The sequence below is a fragment of the Fundulus heteroclitus genome, chromosome 4 (genome assembly GCF_011125445.2).
Source record: "Fundulus heteroclitus isolate FHET01 chromosome 4, MU-UCD_Fhet_4.1, whole genome shotgun sequence".
Taxonomy (NCBI): Eukaryota; Metazoa; Chordata; class Actinopteri; order Cyprinodontiformes; family Fundulidae; genus Fundulus; species Fundulus heteroclitus.
The window spans coordinates 17,635,672-17,662,958 of NC_046364.1; the positions used below are offsets into that span (position 1 = coordinate 17,635,672).

The 27,287-nt window shown below is 39.5% G+C and overlaps 1 protein-coding gene across 2 annotated transcripts in view; it reads right to left on the minus strand.

Annotated features, from left to right (window-relative positions):
* coro2ba (coronin, actin binding protein, 2Ba) overlaps positions 1–27,287 on the minus strand; it is a 48,464-nt gene that overhangs the window by 13,736 nt on the left and 7,441 nt on the right. Inside the window, exons 1-2 of one of the 2 annotated variants that reach the window (XM_012850849.3) lie at positions 10,318–10,469; positions 5,607–5,807 (exon numbers count right to left, since the gene is read on the minus strand). In XM_012850849.3, coding sequence (XP_012706303.2) covers positions 5,607–5,807 — 201 coding nt within the window. In that variant the 5' untranslated portion in view covers positions 10,318–10,469. Of the gene's footprint in view, positions 1–5,606; positions 5,808–10,317; positions 10,470–27,287 lie in introns of those variants that run through there. The other variant, XM_012850848.3, reaches the window with a different exon arrangement.

Below are 27,287 nucleotides of genomic sequence, written 5' to 3' on the forward strand. Positions count from 1 at the left end.
TAATGTCGAACTAATCAAGAAATATTCCATATTTAGAACTAGAGGGACATTTTATAGTAAATCTAATATATAGTAAAATTACAATAAAACAAAATTCCCATTATGGTCCCACGGAGGGGAAATTTGTCTCTACATTTAACCCGTCCCTAAGATTACGTCTTGTTGTGTCTGTGTGTGAAATTTATGTGCATTCTGAGCCTGTGTCTGCCTCATCAAAAACTTAATTATGGGAACACATAATGACAGTAAAGATTCTTGATTCTTAGGGAGCAGTGGGCTGCTACGCTGATTTGCACCCAGGGAGCAATGTGGGGCTATGGGTATTGCTCAGGGAGCCATGGTGGCAGTCTGCAGGGATCAAACCTGGTTAGTGGAGTCTTCTCAGAACGCCAGCGCACTGCTCTGTCCACCAGGCCACCCGTCCCCCGAATAGATGTAGATATGAAAAAAAAATTATCTTAAAATTTATAAAACTACTCTGACCAAGATGTAATATGAAAAGTTTTGCTTTGCTTGCATGTGATTGAATGTATTGTGTCTGTACTGAGTCTGAACATTTTTGGGCCAGTTTTTGTGAATCTCTCATCTGGGAAAATGTTCTAAATTGTAGTAAAATACCTGTGAGTTTCCCCTCATTTTCAATGCAAAATAATAATCTCTAAAGCCCTCTAACACTTTTCTCCTGTCTTTTTTTTTTAATCCTGCTGCATCCACCTTAAAGCAGGATGTGGCAACTTTCTTCAAATAATGATGCTAACCTCCAACCCCCAACTGGGTAATTCTTTAAGACATCAAATGTCTTGGACAAATTACCCGTTTTTAATGAGACTTTTAATCTGCCTATCCGGTTGTTGCAACGCTCAGTGTTTATGTTCATTGTGAGTTGTGATCAGGATTTTTGAGAAGATAGTGTCCTAAATGTGGATTTAGGGCAGAGGGGACTGTAGGAAGGGCTCAAAACGGTCTCCACTTGAAGGCCACTGAAATTCACTAAAACTAAAAGCCATAACATAAGGTGATTTATTTTGTTCCTGTCACATACAGTGCCTTGGAGTCATCGTCTTTGAATTGTTGTCACTCTATGTAACATGCTGTGTTTGGGAGAGATTTAATGGGATGGACCAAAAGAAAGTAGTGGATAATGTGTGTCCCCCTCCACGGGCTTCTGGGAAACTGCAAGCAGGAGTCCCATAGCTTTTTCCTTAAAAATATTTCTGAAACAAATAATGTTCATCTCAGTTTGTTGAGAACATTTTAAACAGTTTCATACAATATGCAGTTGGTTTGTAAAACATCAGCCAATCTTTTAAAAATGATGGTTGCTTTGTGAAACAATCTTTAAAATGAAACGTTCTGCAAAGGGAGGAAAAAGGTGTCACCAAACACCCTCAGCATATGTCTGTAATCAGCTGCAAAGAAAAAAGAACCCTACAGACAAACTGTATCACAGGGTCTTTGGCTCTGTTATTATGTTTGCTTTGGAAGAAAGGGGGGGGCAACATTTTATTTAACTGCTGATCAGGAAACCGCGCGGCCCTGTGTTAGACGTCAGGCTTCTAGTTCAGTTCATTTCCTGAGGCTGCTGTGTCACAGATGAGCCCTCTTGGTGATGAACCAATTTCCATCTATAATAGATTTGTAATTTCCAATAAATCTCTGTTAATGTGAATTACCGCTGCTGCTCGGGGAATACAATACAATGAAGCACATTGTAACGTTTGGGAGTATGAATGCTGAGAAAACACATTATGGTGGATTTTGTTTCCCCTGTACAAAACAAGAGGATCGCAATAACACATCTTCTCTTATTGGTATTACCTTCAGTGTGATTTGTTGCGGAAGATCCAGCTCAACAGCAAAAAATGACTACAGTGGCATTATTAGCCGAGGTGCTCTGATCAACATTACACTGTACTCACAAGATTGCATGCTCCCCTTACGCCCTGCTGTATTTAAATCAGCTGTAGCTAAATGCACTGAGTCATGTCAACTGACATAATACGGCTTTCTGCCGCTCGACATGATTCGATTTTAATAGCTCTTGCTGCTGGTGCCGTTTCATACACGCCTGATCCACTTTGCTCTGACAGCCAAGTGTCTTGACCCTCGTGTCCTCTGTTTCACTTTGCTGCACACAACCTTGTTTACATTGACCTCAGCGCTATAGACGGACTGAATAACCAGAAAAAATTAGTACAACATCAACCTTTTTGTGAATATTTGATCTGTTCGTGATGTGATGGGCTTCACTTTTCCATACATTAGCTTTTTGGTCGAAAATAAAACTATGGATAATAACTAGCATAAATAGTCTGAATTTAGATTGCACTTTTCTAGTAATTTTGACCACTTTCAGTGCTTTACACTAGTGCCACATTCACCCAGTCGCACCTGCAGACGCACACATTTACCGACAGGCAGATCATTATTAACAAATCCAGTCAATTTTGGGGACGTATGCCTTGGTCCACCCATTGTGATAATCTTGTAAATATTTAATTTTCTACTGGAATCCTTCTACTTCCATAGATATAGTCCTTAGAAGGAAAATTTAAATTATTCAGAATTTGAAATGGACATTAAAAGCCCAAATGGAGCACCTTTTTTAAACGGGTGTAAAAGCATTACATTAACAGCCCTGTCTGTCTTTGTCTTCGTTGTGACCTTGTGTGTCTTTGTCTGCACCACTCTGTGTTCCAGGTGGTGCCAGCAGCAGTTCCTCCTCCTCCGATGGCTTTGACTGTGGGCGAACATATGGCCGTCTCGCCAACTGCCACTGGAAAATGTCAGACAGGACTGAACCTCACCGTGAACCTAACCCGGCTCAGATTGCCTTAATTACCTGGTGCCAAAGAAGTGCCTAACTGTGGAAGAACAAAAACTGTATTTTGGAAACGAGGAACAACAAAAAAAACGCAAAACTAAATAAATGGGACATTTATTAGGACTTTTGATTTAAATCTAAATATGCCGTCACCTTTAAATTTGATCAGAATATATCTAAATATATCAACATTATTAACATTTAAAAAGAAAAAATATTCATAAAAGCCTTTAAAAGTATAAAGTTCAACTTATATTGTAGTAGCATAATCTCACATTCACAAAATAGAAAAATGCAACAATATTTTTTTTAGTGGAAAAAACCCCCACATAAAGTAACTGTTCAGTGTTTTTTGTCTTGTTTAAAAAAAAAGCCAAAAGTATTACCCCCCTTTGCAAGTCGCACAACATTTTATCTTCCCCTGCAACATTTCTCAAGGTTGGAGCAGACAGAGAGAGATCTTTGACTCTTTACTCCCTCCTCTAATGTCCAGAGCCCTGGGCCCTTTCTCATGCTCTCTTCTCCTAAACTCACCCCCCAGGAGTTAGACTGAGTTGACCATGGAAAAAGGCAGATTTTTTTTTTTTTTTTTTTAATGGGGAACCACTTCTGTTTTGGGGTAGGTGACAGAGGGATCCAAGTTTCAGTCGTCTGACAGAGTGTAAAAATCTATCTAGGTTTTAAAGAGTTCATAAAGCAGCCAGGGCCAGAGAAAAAAAATAATTCTGTTTCACATGATAATTCCATAAATTACAATATAATTGAAAATTTACTTTATTTCTTCAATTCAATTCACTAAGTGTAACGCATATGTTCAGGTAATGAAAACACAACTTTAAGATTTGAATATTACATCAGGCTAATAAAAAAAGCATTTTTACAGTAAGACAGAGATGTGGGATTATTCAAATGTTTGTATAATGCCTGCTTAAAGTTTGGGATTTATAAAAAGTGCTTGTAGTCTGACAAACAAGCTTCATCTGATAAAACAAAGACAATTCTACAAATGTGTATATATAATAGGAGTGATATTTTCTTTTCCCCTTGTTAATAAAACTATGTAAATTCAAGGTTAGATTTTCTAAACATCTCTTTATCTGAATAGTTAATAAAAGATTCATTTATTTTAAGCATTACATCTATAAAGGGATGCCAGTAAATGTTAAGGGCACTCAATGCAAGGGTCTCTGGTCTGAAAATTAAATTTTTTAAAACTGATTGTTGAACAAACCAAAATATCATCTCCTCAAATAAGATAAGAAAGCCTGCAAAATAGGGCAGATTATAGACTTTGAGTTTAAGGTTTACATATTTAATAACAGTGATAGTTTGCGATAGCTGTCTTTTGAGCTTCTTGACTCATATTATTTAGATATTTTATAATATATACTTTTACTGTCTAACCCAATTTGATACAATTTCACCAAAAATCTAACATTTCCTTTTTGCCATTTACTATCCAATCATTTGCGAACTCACAACCATTTCCTTCTCATGACTCGGCCAAACAAGATAGATTTATAGAACGAGTAGCCTAAGCAATAATCTATCTGGCCCATCAGTTTGTTTCTCAGTCAACCCAGAGTCACAGCTGAGTCTAGACAGTATGAAGCAGAGTCTCTTGAGTCAACAAGATGCTGGCAAGTGCGTGGTACACAAAGCCACTTCAGATTTAACAGCTTCACACAAAATGAGTCTCGTAAACAAAGACAACGGTGTTTCGATTAACTTGAGACCTCAGACTATTTTCTGCACTGCAGCCTCGCCCATTTTGATCTGACTCAAGCAGACAGACAGACAAAATGAAGAGTGGCTTCTCCTAATTGCTTCATGGTAGACTAACTGCGGTTTTGCAGCAGGTTTCTTTTAGGTTATAAGATGAAACTCGTCATTCCCGATTTGACATTGTGAGAATGATAACAGCAGAATATGGGGTTCTGTTGACAGAGGACATGTTATAGTGATAGTAGGAAGGTTAGGTGATTTGGAGCAGCAAAGTGAAACATCAGGTCTAAAAAGGAATGCAAAAATCGTGGACTTTGAAGATGCCCAAATACCAAACGTTCCAAAATGGCAACAGGTCAGCTGCAAACAGAAGACATAATTTCTTCTGCCTGATAAGACCTTTTCTGAACTCTGTTAAGAAGCAAAGGGCTTCTCCAGCACTTGATTGAAATGTGAACTGAATTGGACCATGAAAGATGACACCAGCAAGTCTACCTATCCCCGTTGCTTTATCAAGCTCCTCCAGCTGATTATTATGCATTTTTGGTACTGAAATCCATGTCAACACCAAGCAGTAAGTGTTAGGACATTAATTCACAATTGTGTATTTTTTTTTCCTCTAGTGTGTAATGTCATTGTGTGTTCTTCTGTAATCAGCAGCTTAAAAAAATTGCACATTTCAGTTTTCTTATTAAAGGAAAAAAGTTCCCAGTTCAACAAGGTCCTTCTCTTCAGTTTACGAGCAGTAGAGCTATGCCTTTATGTGGTTTGTCTGGCAACACAACCCTGCTGAAACACAGGCTTCACGGCCTGGCATCAAGTCTTAGGGCAGCCGAAACGGTTTGCAAAAGTGGATCCAGTCTTTGCTTCGTTTGTGGGAATGACTCTGCACTCCAAGAGTTGGCCATGAAATAGCTGAAGACATATTTAATTTAATGAAATAACAAAAAGTGAGGTCTACAAGAGGGACAATCTAATATTTGTCAAAAAGAAGACAACCCAAACAACATCCAGCCTTTGGTGGGAACGGCAGACAATTAAAAAGTGTGCTTGTTACCTGGGACAGGGGAATTACAATGAAAGAGCCGCCGCCGGCACTTTCCGTGACGACGCCCAGGAACTTGGAGTTGACGGCACAGAAGTGGTTGTCATGGACGTTCTTGGTGATGGGGATGCCGTCAAAGCAGTGCTCCCGGTTGGCTACTTTGCCGTAAACATTTCGAAACTTGGAGCTTCGGTAGGTCGGACGCCATGACATCTAGAAGGGAAGAAGAAATGACAAGAATGAACGCTGCAGTTTTCCTCATAGCATTTGTGAACAGGCTGATGAGCATTGGGAATGATTTATAGAGTCACAAAAGCTGTTTTTTCTTCCTTTTTAACCAACCTGTCTCTATGATTGGATTGAACTGACAATTTGTAAAATGCCTTCAGATGACGTGTGTTGTGAATTGGCGCAAAATCAATAAACCTAATTTAATTGAACTGAATAAAGTCAAAGCTATCAATGTTTTAGAGCAAATTCATGTGTTGGAAAAGCCCAAAGTCGAGCTCTAAATCTAATTGAGAATCTGTGACAAGAATTGAAAATTGATGGTCACGAATGCTTTCTATGTAATCTGACCGTGACCGAGCATCAGCAGTTGTGCAAAAAAGGAATGAGCAAAAATGTGAGCCTCTAGATGTGCAAAGCTGGTAGAAACATACCCAGAAAGACCGGCGGGTGTTGTTGCAGCAAAACTTGGTTCTACAAAGTTTGGACTCAGACAGGCTGAGTAACAAACACACTACATACTCAGAGTTTTAATAAGTGCTAATTTAAAAAAACAAAACAATTATCACATTTTCTTACTGACCCAATAATGCTCTACTTTTTGCGTTGGTCTATCATAATTTTATATGTATATAAAAGTTGGTTGGAGTTACGCTCTAGATTGCAAAAAACTCCATGAAATTTAGTTTTTCTTCACTGAATAAGTCGATTATTTTTGTTACTTTAAATACTCAAAGACAGAAAAAAAAATACATAAATACAAAGCAACTTGCATTAAAACTTGTTCTGTGCATAGTAAGACACTCTTGATATACTCATGAGTTATAGAGAGATAGAATCTGCCATTTCTACAGACACATTCCCATCCTCCAAACTCACTGGCACAGGGTGGCCTGGCCCATCTGTGCAGACATGATAGCAGTCAAACATGCAGTGCTGGGAAATTGTCCAACCCTCTCATGGGTGTGAAACTCTTGAAGGGTAAAGACTGCTTTGACAACGTTTAGCATACTTGTTTAATGTACTGGAGAAGAAAAGTAATTACGCTGACTGATAAATAAATAACAAGGAAATCAAGACAAAAAAGAAGCTCCTATCGGTTGCATTAAGCACAATGGACTGCATTATGTCTTGTTGTATGCCTTCATGTGGAACATGTAGAACAGAAAAGCAGCCATTGTTTACCACTTGCTCACAACAACAGAATTGGTTTTATTTGACTCAGGAGGTACTTTTTTTGGGATTTGTTACCACATCAATGCACCGGTGGAGCTCTTGATGTTTGGAATTAGCTGGTTCAGCCGCAGGACATCGATGCCCACTAACTTTCAAACCTTCTCTTCAGAAACTGGGATTGTTGCTGGTGCGTTCTGTGGCATTTTGATTAATTTTCTAAACCAGTTTGTTGTCTGTTGGTACATTTCCAGCAACGCTATAGTGGAATGCCAAGGGAACTGCGGCGAGAGGATTTATTGCTCTTGTCAGATCAGTAGCAGCAATGGCGGATGACATCAGGCAATCCTCTATTCAGCATTGTTCTACAGATAAGGAGGTTAACCGGGGGTGGTGGGAGGGCTGTACGCATGCAAATAGAAACATCCTTTAACCATGCTGCTGTTGTCTCAGAGCAGCAAGAAAAAAAATGACTCCAGCTGACCACACAAGTCAAATATGTGGGATAAATGCAAGATAAAGTAGTTGGAAATGACAGCTACGCACAAATATTGATTTGTTATTCTAAATAAAGCTGTACGGTGCTAAAGTCTTGAGTGATTCCTGTTTTTATTTGCACTTTGCTTCAGAGGAGCCAAACTCACTTTTTAAAGTTGGAAATAATCTTGGTCAGTGATTCTCCAGGCTTTTTAAAGGAATTTCACAGCTTTTTCTGTAGACTTTGATTACTTTTTACTCATTTATGGTTACCTTCCCTGATCCTTTTCAGAACTTTTCGGAGTTCTGTTTTCTTTTTCAACCTCTTTCTATTTTGCGGTATAATTCATTCTTTTTGACATGGGGATCCGTTGAGTGGTTTGAGCAGTCAGTGTTTCACATGTAGTAGATAACCGTCTTTGTTCACTTTGAGGAACAATAAATTTGTAAAAGACAAAAAAAAAAAAGATGTGAAGCCTTTCAAGTGAAAGTTACTTCATACAGTTAATTTTTCTTCTTTACTTTTTCTTCCAGTATTTGCCCTGACTGGATATTGCAAACATGCTGTACTTTCTATTATCCTTCACAGGGAAATATTTTTATCTTAATTCCAAAACAGATCTATCATGAGGGATTAAGCGGTTCAGAAAATGGATGGATGGATGGATGGATGGATGGATGGATGGATGGATGGATGGATGGATCTATCATATACCTGCAAAGATGAGCTCCTCTCTGAGTCGCCTCTGATCATTCGTAAATCACCAATCAAGATTTGAAAAATTTAAGCGTTCAAAAATCAAGACGGCAAGACAGAAACAAGTGAGGGGTAAGGTGGAACTCAGCAGGTACAATTAAAATCCTTGGGCATTAAATGAGTGTCGGACATCTTCCACCCTGAAGGGGTATGCGTGTTAATCCCAGGCTGCCCGGATTTTACCCAAGGACCTCCTTGCTGTAAGAGAACAGCCTCTTCTCTGCCGTGGGGACTTTCTCGCTCCACCAGTCGACACTTTATCAATTTGTTCTATTTCCAAATGTCACCTCTACTGAAGAAAGTACATTTGGCTGCAGTCAGTTTATCTGCTCTACTCTGCACACTTCACTGCAACATCTCCTTTTAACCTCAGATCCATCAGCCGACTGGTCTCTCACCACAGCCTTCAGCTGGGAAACAAGCTAAGTCTCAAATAAGTTGGTGAATGCAGAGCTGTAATTAACTCACTTGGTGGCTCAGATGCATAACGGCGTCATGTTGGCTTCACCCCCCCCACCCACCCCATGTCGCCTCAGTCTGTTCAGACATCATATGGAGATGCCGAATCAGCTCCTTGCTTTAAGCTTTTTGTGAAACAGCTTTGGACAATGGTCTTTTTGCAAATGGCTTCTCAGCCAATAACAGTATACTGCACAGACAACACTGTAAAGCTTTATGAAACAGCATAACAAATAAACTGTGGTGAAATGTTTGAAACAGAAGTTTTTTGTAGTAAATATGAGAAAAACCCACCTTGCTTTTGGTTGCAACCTAAGTAGCTGTTAGCTGAAGAACTTATCTCTCACTCTTCAAAGTGAAGACACAAAGAGCGTTATCTACGGCGGATTAGATAATGACTGCTTATACCATCTTAACAGAACCCCACTTCAAAAATCTGAACCATCCCTTTGCCTTTGATCTTTGACTCTTTCAGGCACAAAACCGTTCTTAAACTCAACCATGTAACCCATTTCTACAAATAACAAATAATCCTGATTGGATGTTAAGGCAGTTACTTTTTTCAGCAGACCGTCTCAGTTTGATCCCATGTTAGTAGATGAATCTATAGAAAATGTCCAAATCCAAGAGTTAGACAGAAAATAGTATGAGCCCCATTATTATGTTTCCCAAAGAGCTGTCAGCTGAAAACGTGCCAGCAAAAGGATGCTGCATCTGCATGCTCACTGTCAGGTTTTAGCAAGATTTTTCTCCTGTTTCTTAAAAGACTTTCCGATACTGTTTACCCTTTTTACGCTAACGTAGTGTGACCAGACACATGGACTGGAGACAAAATAGGTAAAAAAAGAAGCCAAAGTCTAAAGCGAAAAAACTCTAAAAAGACCTTGATAAAAGTCCAGACAGTTGTCTTATTGGAAAATAAATATTTGCAGAAATTAGGGATGTTTTATTTCTAGTATTTAGTATGTTAAAATTTAGAAAATACAGAAACTCCAATGTGGCTCTTGTTTTCATTTATAAAGTTGAAGGACTTTTAAAATTGTTATTAACTTTTCCTTTTTGCCTTGCAAGCACATAAACATCTCACCCTCGTCCTGTTCTGACATATTGTATCTGATCTGGACCGAGGGCTGTATGGGCAGCATAATGGCAGCTTGTTAAAGAATTAATGAAGAACAGAAGAAGAGCAGAAAGTGGCCCGAGGGACAGTTGGAGGAGACGGACAGATCAGACTCGCCTGCTTTGAGCGCTCGTTTACAAGTATGCTCATTCATTGGTCACTAGCTACTTGCACACAGAGCAGTTCTGTCTCAGTGTGTCTTCCCTAGCTCACGAGGACTTTCACCACAGGAGCACAAAAAAACTGATCATGAGCAATGGCATGCAACACACACGCACAAAAAAAAAAATACCATCAAGATCAAGATGCCTCCATCTCATCACAAGACTTCTGGCTTGTGAGCTTCTTGCTCAGCCTAAAGCCTTTTTAACTCTGTGGACGGTTCTCCCTTTTTCTCCACAGGCTGGATTTCACACCCAGTTGGGGTTCCTTTGAAAACATGCTTCATATTTGACAGGCATCACATCTAACTAAGGAAAAATCTAAAGTTTCTGAAAGGACCACCTTACCTTCCCCTTGTCCTGAGACTGACACTTCAGTCCCTTTAGCCTTCTCAGACTAAAAACATGCACCCTCCTTTCTAATGGGCTGCTCGGATCTTCCTTCCTTCCTTCTCTTGCAAATGTGTGCAGACGGCCTGTGTCTGCCTCATACTCTCTCATGTTTTTCTCCCCCCTTCTCCGATATACTCTTCCCACCCTCTTCTCCTCCTACCACTGCTGATAGCTGCAGGGCAAGCACCCCCTCCTTCTTCCTCTCACTGCTCTCTCTCTCTCTCTCTCTCTCTCTCTCTCTCTCGTGCTGCTGCTCAGTCAGCCCTCTGCATCTCTCTCTCTGTCTCCACTGCACCTCAGTCTCCAGCTCAAGCAGCTGCAGCTCTGTAGTAATAGTCCTTCATTCGTCTGCTTCTTTCCAAAAAATAAAGCAAAAATAACTTGCACATCCCAAACTGGATCCCTCCAAAAACCGGGGCCAGCGGTGTGTGAATCACTGTCTGCTCTTTACATCACAGAGCTTAAAGTCTCTCCTCTTTCACCACAAACGAGCTTCTGAAAATGCCCCCCGGTCAGGTCGATATGCTGAGGCAGGTGTTGTAGTGAACCCTGCATCCCATGATGATCGTCTGCGTGTTTGGCCGTGCAGGTTTTTGCCTCGGTGTGTATGCACATGCTGCACATGTGTGGTGAGTTCCTACATCCATGTGTTGTCTCTTTGCAGCGGTATATAGTTCTGCAGTAGTTATGTCTTAAAGGCAGAGCACTCCAGAGAGCGGTGTGTTTATTGAGTGTTTTATGCGTTGCCTCAAGACGTTGCTGCTGCTGGAATATTTGACTTAGTTAGCTTAAAGCTCTTAAATGTTTATTCTGATTTCCAAACCAGTTTGGTTCTATTTTTTTCTGGTAACCCACCCTCCCCAAACATACAAAAACAAAATGTAAAACAGCATATTTAACTTTTACAACCAGCATCAAGTGATTTTAATAACTCTACAGCATCAGTTTCCATATGCTCTATGGCTCTCATTTCCAACCACACTGGCAGCAGTCAAGCATGCCCTTTGTTAGCAGACTGTACCCAGTGAATGGTGCCATACTGACTCATTCTGAAACCCAAAAGGCCCATTCACACAGCACCAAATCAGCTGAAAGGATCCAAGTTTTCTGATAAAAATGTTCTTAATGCCGGTGCCAAATAAGGAAGTCCAACCATCTGAGCGCTCATTCAACAGATACAAAAGGGAAATCCGCAGGGTGACTTCATGTCTCGTCACTCAGACGCAGTTAAGGCCTGTCATGCCAGCGTGTCAAGTTGTGTCCTTTGTTCTTCTTCCCTGGATCTGACACCGCTCAGTCAGTTCAATGACTTCCCATCGCTGCAAGGAGCAGATTTTACAAAAGGAGTGATATCCCATTGACTCATTTGGCTTAATTTATCCTCAGTGTGAAGTCAGCTCTGTGATTATTTTCTCAAACAGGAAGTATCCCAGCTGAAAGTGCTACAATCTTTCCAGCACTGCTATGGTAATGTCTGATGAGGTTTCTTCAGCTACACAAGATTAATTAAACAGATTACTACAGCAAATATCAAGATATTTAAATATAGTTTCAGCACAGCCACTTCTTGATTTTCTGACCTCATTGTTTCTTTTCAAGGTTTAAAATTATTGGCCAAACACACTAAAAGAAACCAATTAACAACAGTTTTAACTTGTGATGAAAGGCTCCCATGTGGAGAGTTGACATCTTGTCTCTGCATGGGAAGTCTGAATTTGCCCTTTCAGGGGCTTAAATATTTGCCCATTGCTCTTTAAAAAATAGCTCAAGCTCACATTGGCAGCATGTTTAAACATTAGTTTTCTATTACTTCCTTAAATGAGTCTTTAGTTTCACTACAGCATTCTAAGGCAAGGCAAGTTTATTTATACTTTTCAGTAACAAGACGATTCAAAGTGCCGTACATGAACAGAAAACCATTGCAGATGGAAATATAAAAACAAAACAAAGGAATAAGCTAAATAAAAATACAGAAAGCATAGAATCCCAGTACTTAATTGTTTCTATTCATAATAAGAAATAAACTAAGTATATAATTTTAAGACATAAATATAGTTTTTTTTAATTAATTGAATCCTCTGGCTGTACAGTATGTTCAGGGTTATGTATTGCTTTTTTTTTTTACATGTGCTGCGGTGTTTCTGGTATGCCATATGGAACGGATGGTTGCTAGCATGAGCCATGCCAGTTTTGCTCTACACAAAAAAGAAAATGTGAATTAGGCATGTTTCCATACACTGGTTTGGAGCAAATTAACCAGGTTACGCAAACCGCAAATGCATCAAAAGTTGACGTTGTATGTGGCTGTGAACGGGAAGTGGAGGTTGCAAACTAGCACTGGACCACACGTCTAAAAAAAGGAGAGGATTTCAGGAATGCGTTGCTATCGGAAAAGTAGTTGTAATTGTTCTGTCTTGTCAACTGGTTGTAATGAGGAACTGAGCTAGAAAACCCAATATTCAGTCTGGACCAGATTTTGCATGTTAAAGGATTTATTGTAAGATGGTCGTTTGACAGACTGAACAGATGATGATGACAGAAAAGCTGATGAGGGCAAAGGCAGACTGAACGGGTAATGATGGCTGAAGCAACCTGATCAGATGATGATGGTGGCGGAGACAGGTGACCAGAATAAAAGCAGATGAATTGGATTCACACAGGGAAATAACAAAGCAGGCAGTCAGTGCACACAAGCAACCAGAAAGCTGGTCAAGTCAGGGCAGGACAAGCGCAGTAACACAGGATCGACTTCTGAGGAACAACTTATGCAGGCAGAGAGATGAAACATTTTGGCAGGGAGGGGTTGTGTGAGGCAGGTATAAGTAGGTGGAGTCCCCAGGTGCAGCAGCTTAATGATAATGAGGCAGCAGCAGGTGATACTGATAAACGGGAGTGGAACAGGGAAAGGGATCAGCCTATCAGCGCAAAACAAAAACACAAACAAGGACCAGCATTTATGACACTAATACTGGCGATCATACTTGCTGTCTGGAGACTTGGAAAAAGAAATGCAATCCTGTGTGTGTTATGGGAATATCCGGGAAAACGCTGACGGTGAGAACAGCTGATCAGTCATGTGGGCTAAATGTTCGTTACGTCAGAACTTATTCGACTAATGTGTGCCCATCTAACGTTTTGCGCATTAACTGTTTTTCCTCAAAAACCACCTCAAGCGAACGTAAAAACTTTTTTGTGAAATTGAGGAAGTTATTTTGAAAATTTGCTGTTTATTCTAACAGAATACTTCAAAATGTGCATAAAAACATGGATGGAAACACAGCTAATAATGTGTTTTTTATGAGTGTTTAAAGTAGTGTACTATAGTATATTTAATCATGTTGTTGAGTTATGTTTCTCTTCTACATTTTAATAACTATTCTTATTTTGATCTTAAAGGTTCTTATCTTGATGTAAATGCACTAAAATGGCGACCTGTCTTTGAGTTCTACATTGTCCCTTTACGTTAGGGTGAGTCTAAATCAAAATCAGTCAAGGTAGTGTTTTATTCAATACTTTAGTTTAGTTACATGTTGGCAAATTTGTGAAAGGTGCTAAAGTACACACAGAGCAATGCATAAAAGAATATGTCAGACAATTGACCTAACAGGACCAAATGAATATCTCCATCTGGTGTTTTGTGGAATTTTCCAGATGGTCTTCTCAGGAATGTTGGAAAGCTAATCTTTTATTTGACCCTGCGTGTTATTCAATCCATTTGAAAGACAGGTTAGAGCTATTTGAAAATATCCAGTTTTGAATACTGGATTAATCAGAACATGTTAAAGTGACAAGACGATAAAAACAAATGCGTTTATTAACACGGTTAATTAATAAGGTATTGATAACATTTCTGGATGCCAGTTTCACGTGGGTTTTTGGTGTATATGTTCATGCTGTTCTGATGCTTTGTAGTGATGACAATAGCTGCATGAAGCTGAACTAAGAGCAGCTCTTAGGAATGAAGCCAGGCCCATTAAGCAGCTGCAAAGCAAAGAGTATGGGAAACAGAAACGGCTGAAAAGCACTTATAAGTAGATGGATACATAGGTACAGAAGAGTGGGTGTCCTGGAAGCCATCCATCTGCTGCCATAGGATAAAAGCGATAACATTTCTACATGTAGATGTATTCGTCGTTTTCTGAATCCATCTCAGAAATGCATAGCATATTATTAAAGACAAATTGGAGACACATCTTGTGTCTTCTGTCATCACAGGGTCAGTCAACCAAAAACCAGAAGATGGTCTAAATTAATAATATCCCATGTGTTTGCTGCCTCTTTTCCCCGAGGAGCTTCTGAACTTTTTGGAGCATAATGATGCAAGCTGGGCTCCACACTCAGAGTGGCCAGGGGAGGGTCATGGCCACGGGGTGAAGGAAATGTCCAGAAGAAAGACAGGAACATGAAAGAGGATTTGTGAGGCACAAGGAAGAAAGGGCAAAGACGGATAAACGCTGACCTAGAGAGAGCTAACCACTTCAGGTTAGAGATAAGAATGGAAAAGAGGAGAAGGAGGGCCAGGATGGTTGATTGATGAAATATTTAAAAGGAAAAGGCAGACAGAGAGCGGGAGGGGGGCTTGGCAGAGGCCGCTCTTAGCAGACAGATTAGCCCCCTCTGTCAGACCACCTGGCTGCTCTGCAGATACACATTTGCACACTCCGGCTGCCAAAACTGAGGTAGATTGATATTAATTTCTCCAGCTTTTAAAAAGGTTAAATCTGACCTTAAAATCATTCAGATTTTTGCACCAAGATTGCATTCATCTATTATAATTTATTATGCAATAGTTTGAAATAACCATCTTTCATTTACAAATTTGCTGCAACCCATAAATAATTGTCATAGCTTTTGTGACAGTAACATGTTTGAGCAAAGCAGATATAAAGACATAAAGTTAAAATAGTAATTTAAGGAAAAAACATGATAAACGGTTCATTTACTGCTCAAAAATCCCATCAACTCCAACATGAAATCCCTTCAGTACTGGTTCAGAGTGTGAAAAAAAGATGGCAGTGAGCACATGAAGGAGTTCTTTGATCATATTACATGGATCCATTGCTAAAATGAGACAACGGGAACTGCTCAAGACTGAATAAGCAGTTGCTGGGTTCTGATTACAGTTTTTCTTTTTCAGATATTGCATTTGGTGATTGGATTGCGGATAGAGGAAAACTGTCATTAGGTGTCTTCCTGACGCTGCAGATTGAAGAGCTGTAGGTGGGGGAGCTTGACTTTTCTGCTGTGAGTGTGTCTCAGAGCAGTCTAAGAGCACCTGTCATTTCTGTTTTCCCCTGAAAACTGTATGTGTGAATAACTCTAGTGTGCAGGGTGATGCATAAATACTGATCTGAGGTCAGAAACACTTGCCGTTGTAAAGAGTGCAACCAGTGATCTGTTTGCTGGGATGACGAGATGGTAACAGTGATGTTTCTACATGATTTGGAAAAAAAAAGGTTTTTAATGAGCTCTATTAGAGCTGAATATAGTCTGTAAAGTTGCTTTAAAGACACACCTCCACTTTTAGGCTTCAGAGGTTGACATCTTAATATTATTGTCTTTGTTACTGTGCATTTTTGTCTTTATCCATTTGGATCAATATCACTGTCTTTGTGTTTGTACAACTTTTATTACTACATTTACTGCTCAAAATGTGCAGCATTTTGGTGCAACTTGTTGTAGAGTGCAATATGAATAAAGTAGACATTGGGGGAAAACATTTAAAGTGGTTAGATGAGATAGAAAACCAGTTATTGGATGTGTTAATAGATCAGAACCTTCCCCCTTAGCTGCTCTCATATTGATTTGGTTTGGTGAAATAAAAATAATATTGGAGACATTTAAGTGAAGTAAACGTAAGCTTCCAGCGGCTTACATCTCTAAAGACATCCAGGTCTCATGGGGTAACTTAAAGCTAGTTTGTAATCCTGTTTAGAAACACTTTTTACTATACTGGGTGAAATGGTCTTTCCATCCTGACAGTAGTCAACACAGTATATGTTCAGTCATTCGCACTGAAGGGCAGTGACTGGTCAGAGTTTTGGTCCTGCCCTCACGCTCCTCTGTCCCTCAAGTTCCAGGGGTATCACCTTTTTTCTTTTGGTTGTCCCATATGCCAATCATTCTGACGCGCTCATGTAACACCAATGTGTGTGCTCGTTCCTTGTTAGTTTCCACTTGCTGGCTGCTGATGCACGCTTCTAGTGTTTATGCATCCAGCTAGCTTAGCTGCTAGTTTCGGTGTTAGCCGTTCCTTGTAGCGTCGCTGCTCTCACCGTATACTTTGAACCTGTTTATGTCTGGGAGACTTTGTCTCCTCTGGGTGGTGCAGTTTAGTATTCTTCCACTAGATGGTGTCAGCGAGCATGGTGGCTGAGTGAAGCGGCTGGTGTTACCCATCAAGCCTCATCAGGAGAGGAGTATTTTAGGAGCCTGCTGCCAGCACTTCTTCGCCTGAGTGTTAACCAATGTGGTTACCCCTCCATACTGGATTCTGCTCCAGTTCGCTTCCCGGTTCCAGAGTTATCTCACACCAATTCAAGTTGTTTGCTTGGGTTGAAGCTCCTGGCTGGCAGGGTGTGGCCTCCTGTTTCCTTGGACTCACCTGTGATCGAACCCTGCTCACCCTCCAACGTGCTCACTCTCCATCATATCCATCATATAAGCCTCACTCAGATTGGATTCACCTCTCTCCGTCTGAACCAGACTCCCAGGCCCCACTCATTCCTCCCTGCAGGTTACCATCACCTCTCAATTGAAAACCCGTTCTGTGTTCCTGGTTCCAGATTCCTAATTGATTACTCAACCAATCAAATAAACTTCTTAAACTTTTCCCCTGTCTCCTGAGTGTGTTCTGCATGTGGGTCAAATCAGTAAAAACTATGACACAACCTGACTGAGAGTCGCAGGAAGCAAACCACATTCATGTTTAGGAAAAGAAGAGGAGGGCCTCAGTGAAAAGAAATAAGACCAGAGTCTTGCGCATGTGCAGTTATTCAAAAGGGGACTTGAGGAAACCTCCGGAAAAATTGCAGACCCTACCTGTAAGCTCATTCTTAAAGGGCCATACCTTTTGCCAAGGCAGGAAAAATATAAACCTTAAGTCAGACACCTGAAAAGTGTTGTAAGGAATCCAAGAGGAGCATTACCTCTGTACCATTTACAGTAATTTTGACACAAAAACAACAACCCTAATAAAAAAAATTCTTTCTGTACTTCTACAATCAGGAACATATAATGAATCATTGTTCTCTGGTGGTCCATTGGATGTGTTGGATGGGACGTAAATATATTTAGTCATATCTCTTAAAGTAAAGGGATCTGAGAAGATTCAGAAAAAAAAACACATTCATGTTGTAGCCAGTAAAATGATTAGATAATTTTTGCCATATGTGAATCATCTTAGAAACTAGGGTTGGCTTATGGAACCACACCCTGAGCTGACGTACAAGACCTTGATAGTTGGGTTCCCTACAGAAGTGGTTGGAAATGTGCAAGCGCAGTTCTAAACTAAACTGACATGCTATCATTTTTCTTGTAATGGATTTATTATAGAAGCGTTTTTTGTAAATTTTTTTTATTATTATTGTAAATGTAATGTGACATGCTTCTTTTATATATTTATTTTTCTTATAATGGAATTTTTATAGTAGTGTTTTTATGCGTGAATGTAATGTGACAGCCATGGTTTGGACTATGCAGCAGCCAGAGTCTGTACACAAGACAAATTTCCTTTACGACACTAAAGCTCATCTATCACCCAGAAGACTCAGTCATGGTGAGGTGCAACTGATGCCAAATATCCAGTTCGAGCCCACTGTGGGCGTTTTACAACAATCCATGCATAATATCGCATAATATTGCATATTTTACCGAGTAATACCACAGGACAGTTAAGACATTTGATTAAAAACAGAAATCATGTTGTTTTTGGTATCAAACAAACAAATATTTTCTATAAAAACCCCTAAACTGACTGACAGTGGCAGAACACGCTTAAAAAAACAGACCCAGGACCATTACTACATGGGAAAACCAAAAACAATAAGCAATAAGCTTATCCCTCAGTCTTTCACAAGTTTGAGAAAAAGCGACTTGTTCGTCCAAATTGGATGAGACGCAAAGCTTTGAAGTCCAAGAATGTAGAATGTCAGTGTGCCAGGTGAACTTTCTCAGCTGTATCAGTAAGCAGATGGACTGAGGACCCTTGTGGTTTCCCAAACTCTTTGGCTCTTCACAAGATAAGAGAGTTGAAGATGAAAAAGGACAGCAAAGTGCCAAACCATCTCCAGCGCCACATTCCTGAGAGTTACTGCCTTAACACCAATGAAAAGAATCATTGGCTTTACTGCAAAACAAAAACTCCAGTTATGTTGTGGAAATTCAAAGAGACACTATATATGTCAAGACTCAAATCAAAAAGACGAGAATCCAAAAGTGCAATATTACTTATTTTTCCCTGATTAAGGTTTGTAAATGATGGAGAAAAAAAACAGTCATTATCATCAGTATATTAGACAGATAAGACAACTTGACTATACAGCACCTTACAAAAAGGAGTAATGTGAAGGTCCAACAGAAAATAGTGCATAATTGTGCAGAGGAAGAGAAATTATTCATGTTTTATAAAGTTTCTACGATCAAAAATCAGAAAAGTGTGATAACTCTAAATAAACCCAAGACAAACCAATTGCAGAAGTCAACTTATTGGTAAATAAAGTCTACCTGTGTGTAATTGAATGTCAGTATGATTACAGCTGTAAAGTAAAGGCCTCGCGTATTTGTTAGAGATTTTTAGTGAACAAACAGCATCACGAAGATCAAGGAAAATTCTGGACAGGTCAGGAATCAAGGTGTGCAGAAGTTTGAAGCAGGATCTGGTTAGAAGAAAATATCCCAAGTCTTGATAATTGCATAACCCAATTTTAATCCATTGTCTAAAAGCAGAGTTTGCTGCAACTGCAGACCTACCAAAACATGGCTGTCCTCCTAAACTGACAGACTGGGAAATGAGACCATAAATCACAGAAACAGCAAAGAGGCTCATAGTAACTGCTGCCATGCACAGATCAGGTGGAAGAATCTGCAAACTATTAGTTTGCACTGTGAATATCTGGCAAAACATTCGCCTCTTTTCCAGTGCATATGAAAAGCCTGGGGCTTTCAAAAGCCCAGCGCACCTTTTGATACATATATTTATACAGGGAATTTCAGACTCCCAAGGCTTTAGTTTCAAGGGTAAAAAGTCTTGATCTTATGTAGTACTTGTCAACAAGCCTGGGGTTTTGTTGAAGGGGTGGGGTTGTGTGCAGCAAGCCAAAACAGACCACCGCTACGAGGAGTTAGTTGCAGTAAGGAGGTAAGTGTACAAATGGATCAATTTTAGACCACAAAAAGTCACAAAAAGTAGATTTAAGATGTTTTTAAGTGAGAAAGAACACCTCCAAACTTCATCAAAGTTATGAGGCAATTACCAATCTGCTTTTGGAGTTGTCTGAGCAGCAGAGCTCTGCTGACAGGCTGGTCTCGTTGCCAAACTACCCGAGGAGCTGTTGTAGGAAAATCCCGTTACTGCAGAGTTTAGGCGGCCAGGCATTCTGGGATTTCATGCAGACTGTATCCGTTTGTGGTGGCCGAAAGAAAATATAAAGCATTTAGTAAGTTTGTTTGGAATAACTGCAAGTACCAGAATATCACATGTAAACATTTGTGCCAAATGTTTTAGGCATGTTAATTAATTATAAACTTTTTGCTACTGTTCTGTCAGGCCGATATTTTAATGGAGTACTAATGATCAAACTGAAACTTTTCATTTCCCTTGTACATAAAAGATGCACATTTCCTTAAGACTTTTTATGTAAACCTAAGGTGGTGGAGTCTGAACTGTTTATTATTCTCTATTTTCCCTTTTTAATGCAGAAAGCCCTACAGGAGATACCACTGTTGCCAAGTCCGCTTATTCTAAACGACTGTGGACTTGTTTCTTTCTAAAGTGACTTGTAAATTCAGTGAGTTGCGTTTTTTAAATTTTTTGGGCTCCTTCCTGAACGTGAAGTTGCTTATTTGGGCTCTTAAAAAAACGACTTTAGACAAGAATTATAAACAGACCCACTTGCGCTGCTCTGCACAGGCCATGTGAACTAGCTGAAACATGACTCCGCCCCTCTGCGAACACACATGCTCCCGCCCTAACACCCACCACTGAAAACGAATTAAGTTGTGGTGGGTAGAAATACAGCACTGTCGTGTGCTGGGTTGATTGTGCTTCTTTTGGGCTTGTTTTCATGGAGCTGGTCGCTTGTATCTGACAACACTGGGATAAACATTTAAGTGCAGTTTGTCAAAGCTCCCAGGGATTCTCTTCATGTCCTGCCCCTCATGTACATGCATATTGATAATTTTTTTGTTTTGTTTTGTTATTTTTGTTGTTATTATTCTCATTAAGAATCATTTCAATTAAAATCCTTTGTTGTGCTGTAGATGTAAGTTTTCCTGATTATTATAAAAATAAAAGAAAGGTAAATGTGTTAATCAGTGTTTGGTCCATTGTACCAAATCATAGTGTTACAACATCTAGCCAGATTGCTAAAAAATTTAATGTAACAATCTATGTATAATGCAGACTATTTAGAACTAACCTTTTCCTGCTTATGGATCCAGTGCATGTTTTTTGTTTGCATGGAACTGAATGATTAAGAAACAGCACTTGATTAGGTATAACTCCGTCAGCAAAAGCGGTTGTGCATCTTCCATCTTGTTTTGCAGATGAGTCGTAGGATACAGCTTCTCAGTCTGTCTTTGGCTTGTGGTGTCATATTGCCGCCACCTGCTGGACCGGAGGTGCACTGTAGTTTTCCTCACAGCTTCCCCGTACGTCATTGGGCCAATTAAAGAAATGGCCCATAGCAAAGGGAAACACGGCATCTTAAAAGCCCCAGACTTTCATTTACCCTAGGAAACAAAAGGCTGGGGCTTTAAATCCATGGACTTTGATCCGAGAAGTGGCTATTGTTGAAAGAGAGCCAGAAGTCTACCTTGGTCAAGACCCTTGACCACACATTACGCGCCGTCCGCCACTCAGTGTTGACAGCACGCTGCTCCCTAAGGGATGGGTTAAACGCAGAGACAAAATTTCCCCTCTGTGGGACTATAAAGGGAAATATTTATCTATTTCTAAGATGCTCTAATCAGATGAGACCCAAGTCAGACTTGCTTGTCCAAATGCTGTGTGGCTGAAAACTAACTGCAGTTCACCCTGAACACACCATGGGGAAAGCCTGGCTCCATCTGAATAGCCTTAATAATAGCTCTTGCTCTTGGCTCCTGTTCGTGGACCTTTCATGGGGTCAACAGTAAGAACTCTATCATGGGGTAGAAAGGAGCTTCGGGCTGCTGTGCCGATTTTGGACATCCTTTACCTCTGATCTCATTACGTGACTGAAATGCACTTGGATGATACGAGTCAAATCCGGCCCTACAGCCTTCCGAAATTGAACTACAAAAAATGCCATCTCTTTTCTTCTGACATTTTCATTAATTTCTGTGAGGTGGGCTGTGCTTATATATTATGTCACGCAAAGGATTGTGGGATGCCTTAAGGCTTCTTAGCGCTGGTAAGGGACACCGCGGGATTCTTAGGCAAAACTAGCCACAGAAGAGAGCATACAGGCTCTTTTTCCAACCTCCTTCCTTACTGAATGCACTATTTGAACAGCGCTTATCATGGTGACCGCTGACGCACTTCCACTTTGGCTAAAGAGCCCGTTCTCAACAAGGGTATTCGGATTGAGCCAATGATTTGTTGAGGTATTGTTGAGGTATTGTGGTGTCCACCATAGTATCGTGGTGGGAACATCATAATATGAGGACGGTTTTCTTCAGCATTGAAGGGAAAGCACTTAATGGGAAGATGGATGGAGCTAATTACAGGGGGAATCCACAGACTGCAAAAGACTTAGACCGGGATGGGAGTTCAACTTCCAGCAGGACAACAACCTGCCATCATTAATAAAGCTGCTGTTTTTAGAGATAAAAAAATGGGGAAAAAACTTTCATAAGACAATGTAGCTCGTAAAACAGGGCAGAGTTGTTCATGACTCTTGCTTAGAGTACCAGTCTGTTGCATTTATCTGTCAATTGCATTTCTGCCATTTATATAGAGCAACAACAGACTTGTGCCCCAGTTTAAAGGGCAGATGTAAAACTCAGACCTATTTTCCTTATTCTCTGTGGAAGCAGATATATAATTTAGTCCATGTCTCTACAACAGAGGCTCTATCGGCACCATTTGGTCCCAGCTGAATTAACTAATTTCCAGTTGCAGACTCATTGTATTAACTGTGCCATCCTCATTTCATCATATTTTTTCTGTGGTATTATTTTAAACAAGGTGGACAGCTGAGTTGTCAAACCAACCAGAAAAAAATAAAAAAATAAGTTTTCTTACATTTTTCATTATGGCTGTTGCTTCTGAGACACACAAATCTAGTGACAACATATTAGAAAGAAAAAGCATGCAGTCTATAATAAGATGTAGTTACAAGTCACAACTCATTCCATTTACTGGAATGAAAAAGTGTGTTTGCTGGTTACTTGCTGCTTGAAACACGTTCTGCATGTTTGTTTGTTTTTTACCAGTACAGTTCCTAGTCCACAATGTGAAAATGCTCAAATGAATATGGTGTATGGGAATGTGTGATTCTCTCGTTTTTCTACTTCAAATCTGTCAGCAAAATATCTACCTGGAAAATGACAAAGCACTTTGGCATACACACCAGAATCCCCACTGTGAAGGAAGTAAAAGCTGGAGTAAAGACATAACTGGCTCTCAGCTGGTGAATCCATCTCATAAGCAATAACAAAAAAGGGAAAATGCACATCATACTTCAAGAGATTGATTCCTATAGAACTTTTGAGCATAGAGATTTGATCCTCCAAATTAAACTTTATAGACATTAATGCAAAATTAAAATGGGTTTTATCTATGTTCAAGTAAATATACGTGGGATAATGCTTTTTTAAATTAATAATTGCACAGGTCCATCTGTACTTGGATTGAATATTTCAACTGTAGCTCTTCCGCAATATTAAAAGCAAATTTCCCAAGTGGAATGAATGCATGGATGCGATTCTTTCATAAAGAGTCCAAATCACCAAACGTGGGATAATTTTAACCAGTCAGACAACTGGGTTAGAACAGTAAGTTATCTTTCTAACAAGGATATGAAAAATGTCTCTTCTGAAGAAATATTTTTGTTTTAAAACGGTTGTCTAGGGGCTGGTGGATTAAAGATTTGATTCTTACTCTTTCCAGCCATAAAAGTATCCTCAGGCAAGACATGAACCCCATGTTACCTCTGGACACGGCTATCACGTATAGTGATGGAAAGAAAACTGTTGCACAGGAAGAGTGCAAATACGAAGCACTGCACAAGGATTTAAACCAGATAATGTAGAAGCATCTGCACTTATATAAAGGCCTAAAGCATTTACTAGTGTTAATTACTTTGAAACCTTTTACAGCAGTTTTTAATCATCCAGATCAATAGAAACTGGGTAATGTAAATATATAAAAAATGCCAGAAAGATACTGCAGACACAGAGACACAGCGTGCAGCACAAAGGCTTTGCTGCTAAATTCAAGTGTCAATATGAAATCTTGGCAAATGTATCAAATTCAAAAGAGAATTCAGTTTAGGTGTGTGTGACTAGAATAAAGCTTGGTCTTATGTCTGTTCATTTCAAATGTCTTTTTGATTTTTATTTCCATGGCTTGACCAATTGACTCACACATACTGAGGCTGCAGCAGCTGAAATGCAGTCAACTGGAAATTATAATTGATGCTCCAAGTTTAAGGGGTCGATGGAAATTTCTGCTCTGATTTTTCAGTTACAATGAAAAGATGTAAAGGAAGCAGCTAGAGGAAGAATTTCTAAAAATGAAATACTGGTGTGCCTCTCCGGGGTTTATCAAGCTTCTCACCCGACGGCTGGTGGAGATCAGTGGTAACAGACAACGAATGGATGAAATGCTTCATCCTAAAAGTTTGTAATGTGTTTACATATATGTTAAAAATGATCACGCTGTGCATTTGGGGAAACTTCTACACCAAAAAAAACAAAAACAAAAACAAAAATTCTCACATTTCCCATTGGGTTTGCCCTCAAGGTTAGTGAAACAGCATTAAAGATGTCTAAATCCTTTCTAACATGGTGGCATGCAAAAATGTTCTTGGCAACCACAGCTAAGATGTGCTATTTGGGTAAAAAGGCTCATCTAAAACAGAAAAGGTTTAGTTTGATTTAACATCAGCCATTGAGAAAAAGGTGATCTGTCATTGAGCCCATGCATGTGAAGTTGGTTTTGAGTTTGTGATACCACATGTCTGCTGTGATCAATATGTTCAATAACAAGCGTATTCCCACCAATTAAAGTACTGCAAGGACATATTGGTCTTTTCATTCAGTCCCTGCTAACCACTAAAGAGCCAGAGCAAATATATGACAACAGCACTGTAGTTGGAAGAACGCGCTGTTACCTCCCTCCTATGTGGCACATCAGCAAATCACAAACATCTCAATGACCAATAAACCAAACTAAAGTTTCTTTCTCCATTATTGCTTTTCCATGTTCACCTCTGGATTCATGATCCCTACAAAATGTCAATGAAGCTTGATAAAGTCTTGGCCATAAAATGGATTGCTCTGGCAAAAACTCATCTAAGCAGGATTTATCTGCAGTCAAGCTCTGACACTTTCACTCTAATCTTCATAAGAGGCTTACGTCCTTGTAAGCGGGATCTCCTCGTTGCCCCGTCAGTTGAGACCCACTGTGAAAAACATGGTAAATTTGAAAGCTTTCTGTAAATCTGTGTCTTTAGTACAGCCAGGAGTTTGGTGTTTCAAGCATGCAGAAGGAGAAGAATAAGAAGACCTGGAGCAAAAAAAAAAAAAAAAAAAAAAAAAAGATAGCACAAAGAGAGAGATAGAGATGCAAAGCCTGAGGTAATCAATTCTACACAGACTAAAACCTATATTTACACTGTGATCATGGCCCATAGGGAACAACAGTGCTGAGCTTGACCCTGATGAACTCAGCTGCAGATATCAGTGTCTTTGTGTGTTAGAGAGATTGTGTGGGTGGCAGTTTCATCCGCCATGTGTTCTGGCTCTCATTGCCCCAATCCCCAATAATGACTCTATGTTCTCTCAGCTTCCCAGCGCAGGATACATACTGGACTTCACAATGCACCCAGGAATACGTTTGTTTTATACACCTTCCACCGTTGCATGCATCATGCTCCTACACTATATATATAAAAAAAAATAATCCCAGTGCGTTATATCTGTTCACAATACCATCTGCGAGTGATGAACTAGAAAACATTAATCATCTGTATCGATGCTGCCAAATAAAAGTGAGTTGAAATCGCATAAGAATAAAAAAAAATAAAAAAAATCCCAGCTATTGTAAGCAGTTTGGCTTGGGAATGCAGGTTGGAACGCCTGATATACAAAACTGCACCAAGCTTTCCATGCAGGCTGTCTCACTGAGACAATAAAGCACCTTGGTTGTTGTCACTGCACTGGCACTATTGTTGGTCACCTTGGTCTTTGCAGTAGCTGCAGTAATAAATCTAAGAAAAGGGAATACTGTACTTAGTATGATTTTATATATATATATATATATATATATATATATATATATATATATATATATATATATATATATGTATATATATATATATATATTCACAGGACACCTATCAAGGGAACAGAGTGGTTCTAAAATATATTATTTGAACTTAAATTATAGTAGTTATCTGATCATTTTATTGTAAACAAGGACACCCCTAAAAATCATTTTTCAGGATAAAAAACTCAAACTAGGGAACGTGTCAGTGTTTGATTCCTGCAAAACCTCACACGTGTGTTTTTTTAAGTGATTTGCCATGCTCTGTGATCGGGCCAGCTGTCTTCTATGAATCTTGGAGCAGCACTAAAATAATAGTATAGGAAAGGAAAACTTATGATAGTGCACCCTGTTACAACAGCTGCAAGTCATAATAAGCCACTGCAAGACTAAATAAATCAAAATCACGGATAAGTTATCGTCTCCATATAGAACGTCTTCTTGGGTTACAAAGTGTTGCGGTGTGAGGGTACATTGGTGTAAGAATGAAAAATTATTTACTGGAATTATGCAAAAACAACGAACAGTGAAATCATTTTTTTTTAACATTCCTTACATTGATTTGAGGCAGACGGCACAAGAATAGGGGATAAATTCTTCCTTCTGTAACGTCAGATGGACTAGCTAGTTGTGACTACAGCCGTTGGCTATTTTACGCTTTTATCCTCTTGCGTCAAAATACAAACAGCTTTCAGCAGACGGTACATTTTCCATGTATTCTAGGTAACATAAGCAGTTCTCTTCTTTGAGAGAGTGAAGCCCCTTGCTGTGGCTTAAACATGCCGGAAGGTGGACCTTTCCTTGACCTTTCCTTAAATGTGCATTATTTAATATGAGCAAATTGCACCAGCCCTAACCTAACCCTCGAGACGTTCTTTGCTCCATGAGGGCATTTTTTTAAGCAGGCCTGTTTTATTTCTCCTGTTTTCAGAATTTAAATAATGCTCAAGCTCAGGTTTGAACTGATTTAACACGAGCAAATCTCAGTATCAATTTGCCCCAAGTCTACTAGGACAAAAAGTTGTACAGTTGTAGAATAGCGTTTTTTTTTGTTATTATACAGTACTATAACAAAAAAGAGGTACATTCAGTAGTTACCCAGGCCATGGGGGTGAACCAGAAAACAAACTGCATGCAAAGCAGCAACAGTAAAAATTACAATTATACAATCCAAAACAGGTCTTGATGTGATGCGCGGTCAGAGCTGTTTCTTGTCGCTGCTGCACAAATATTT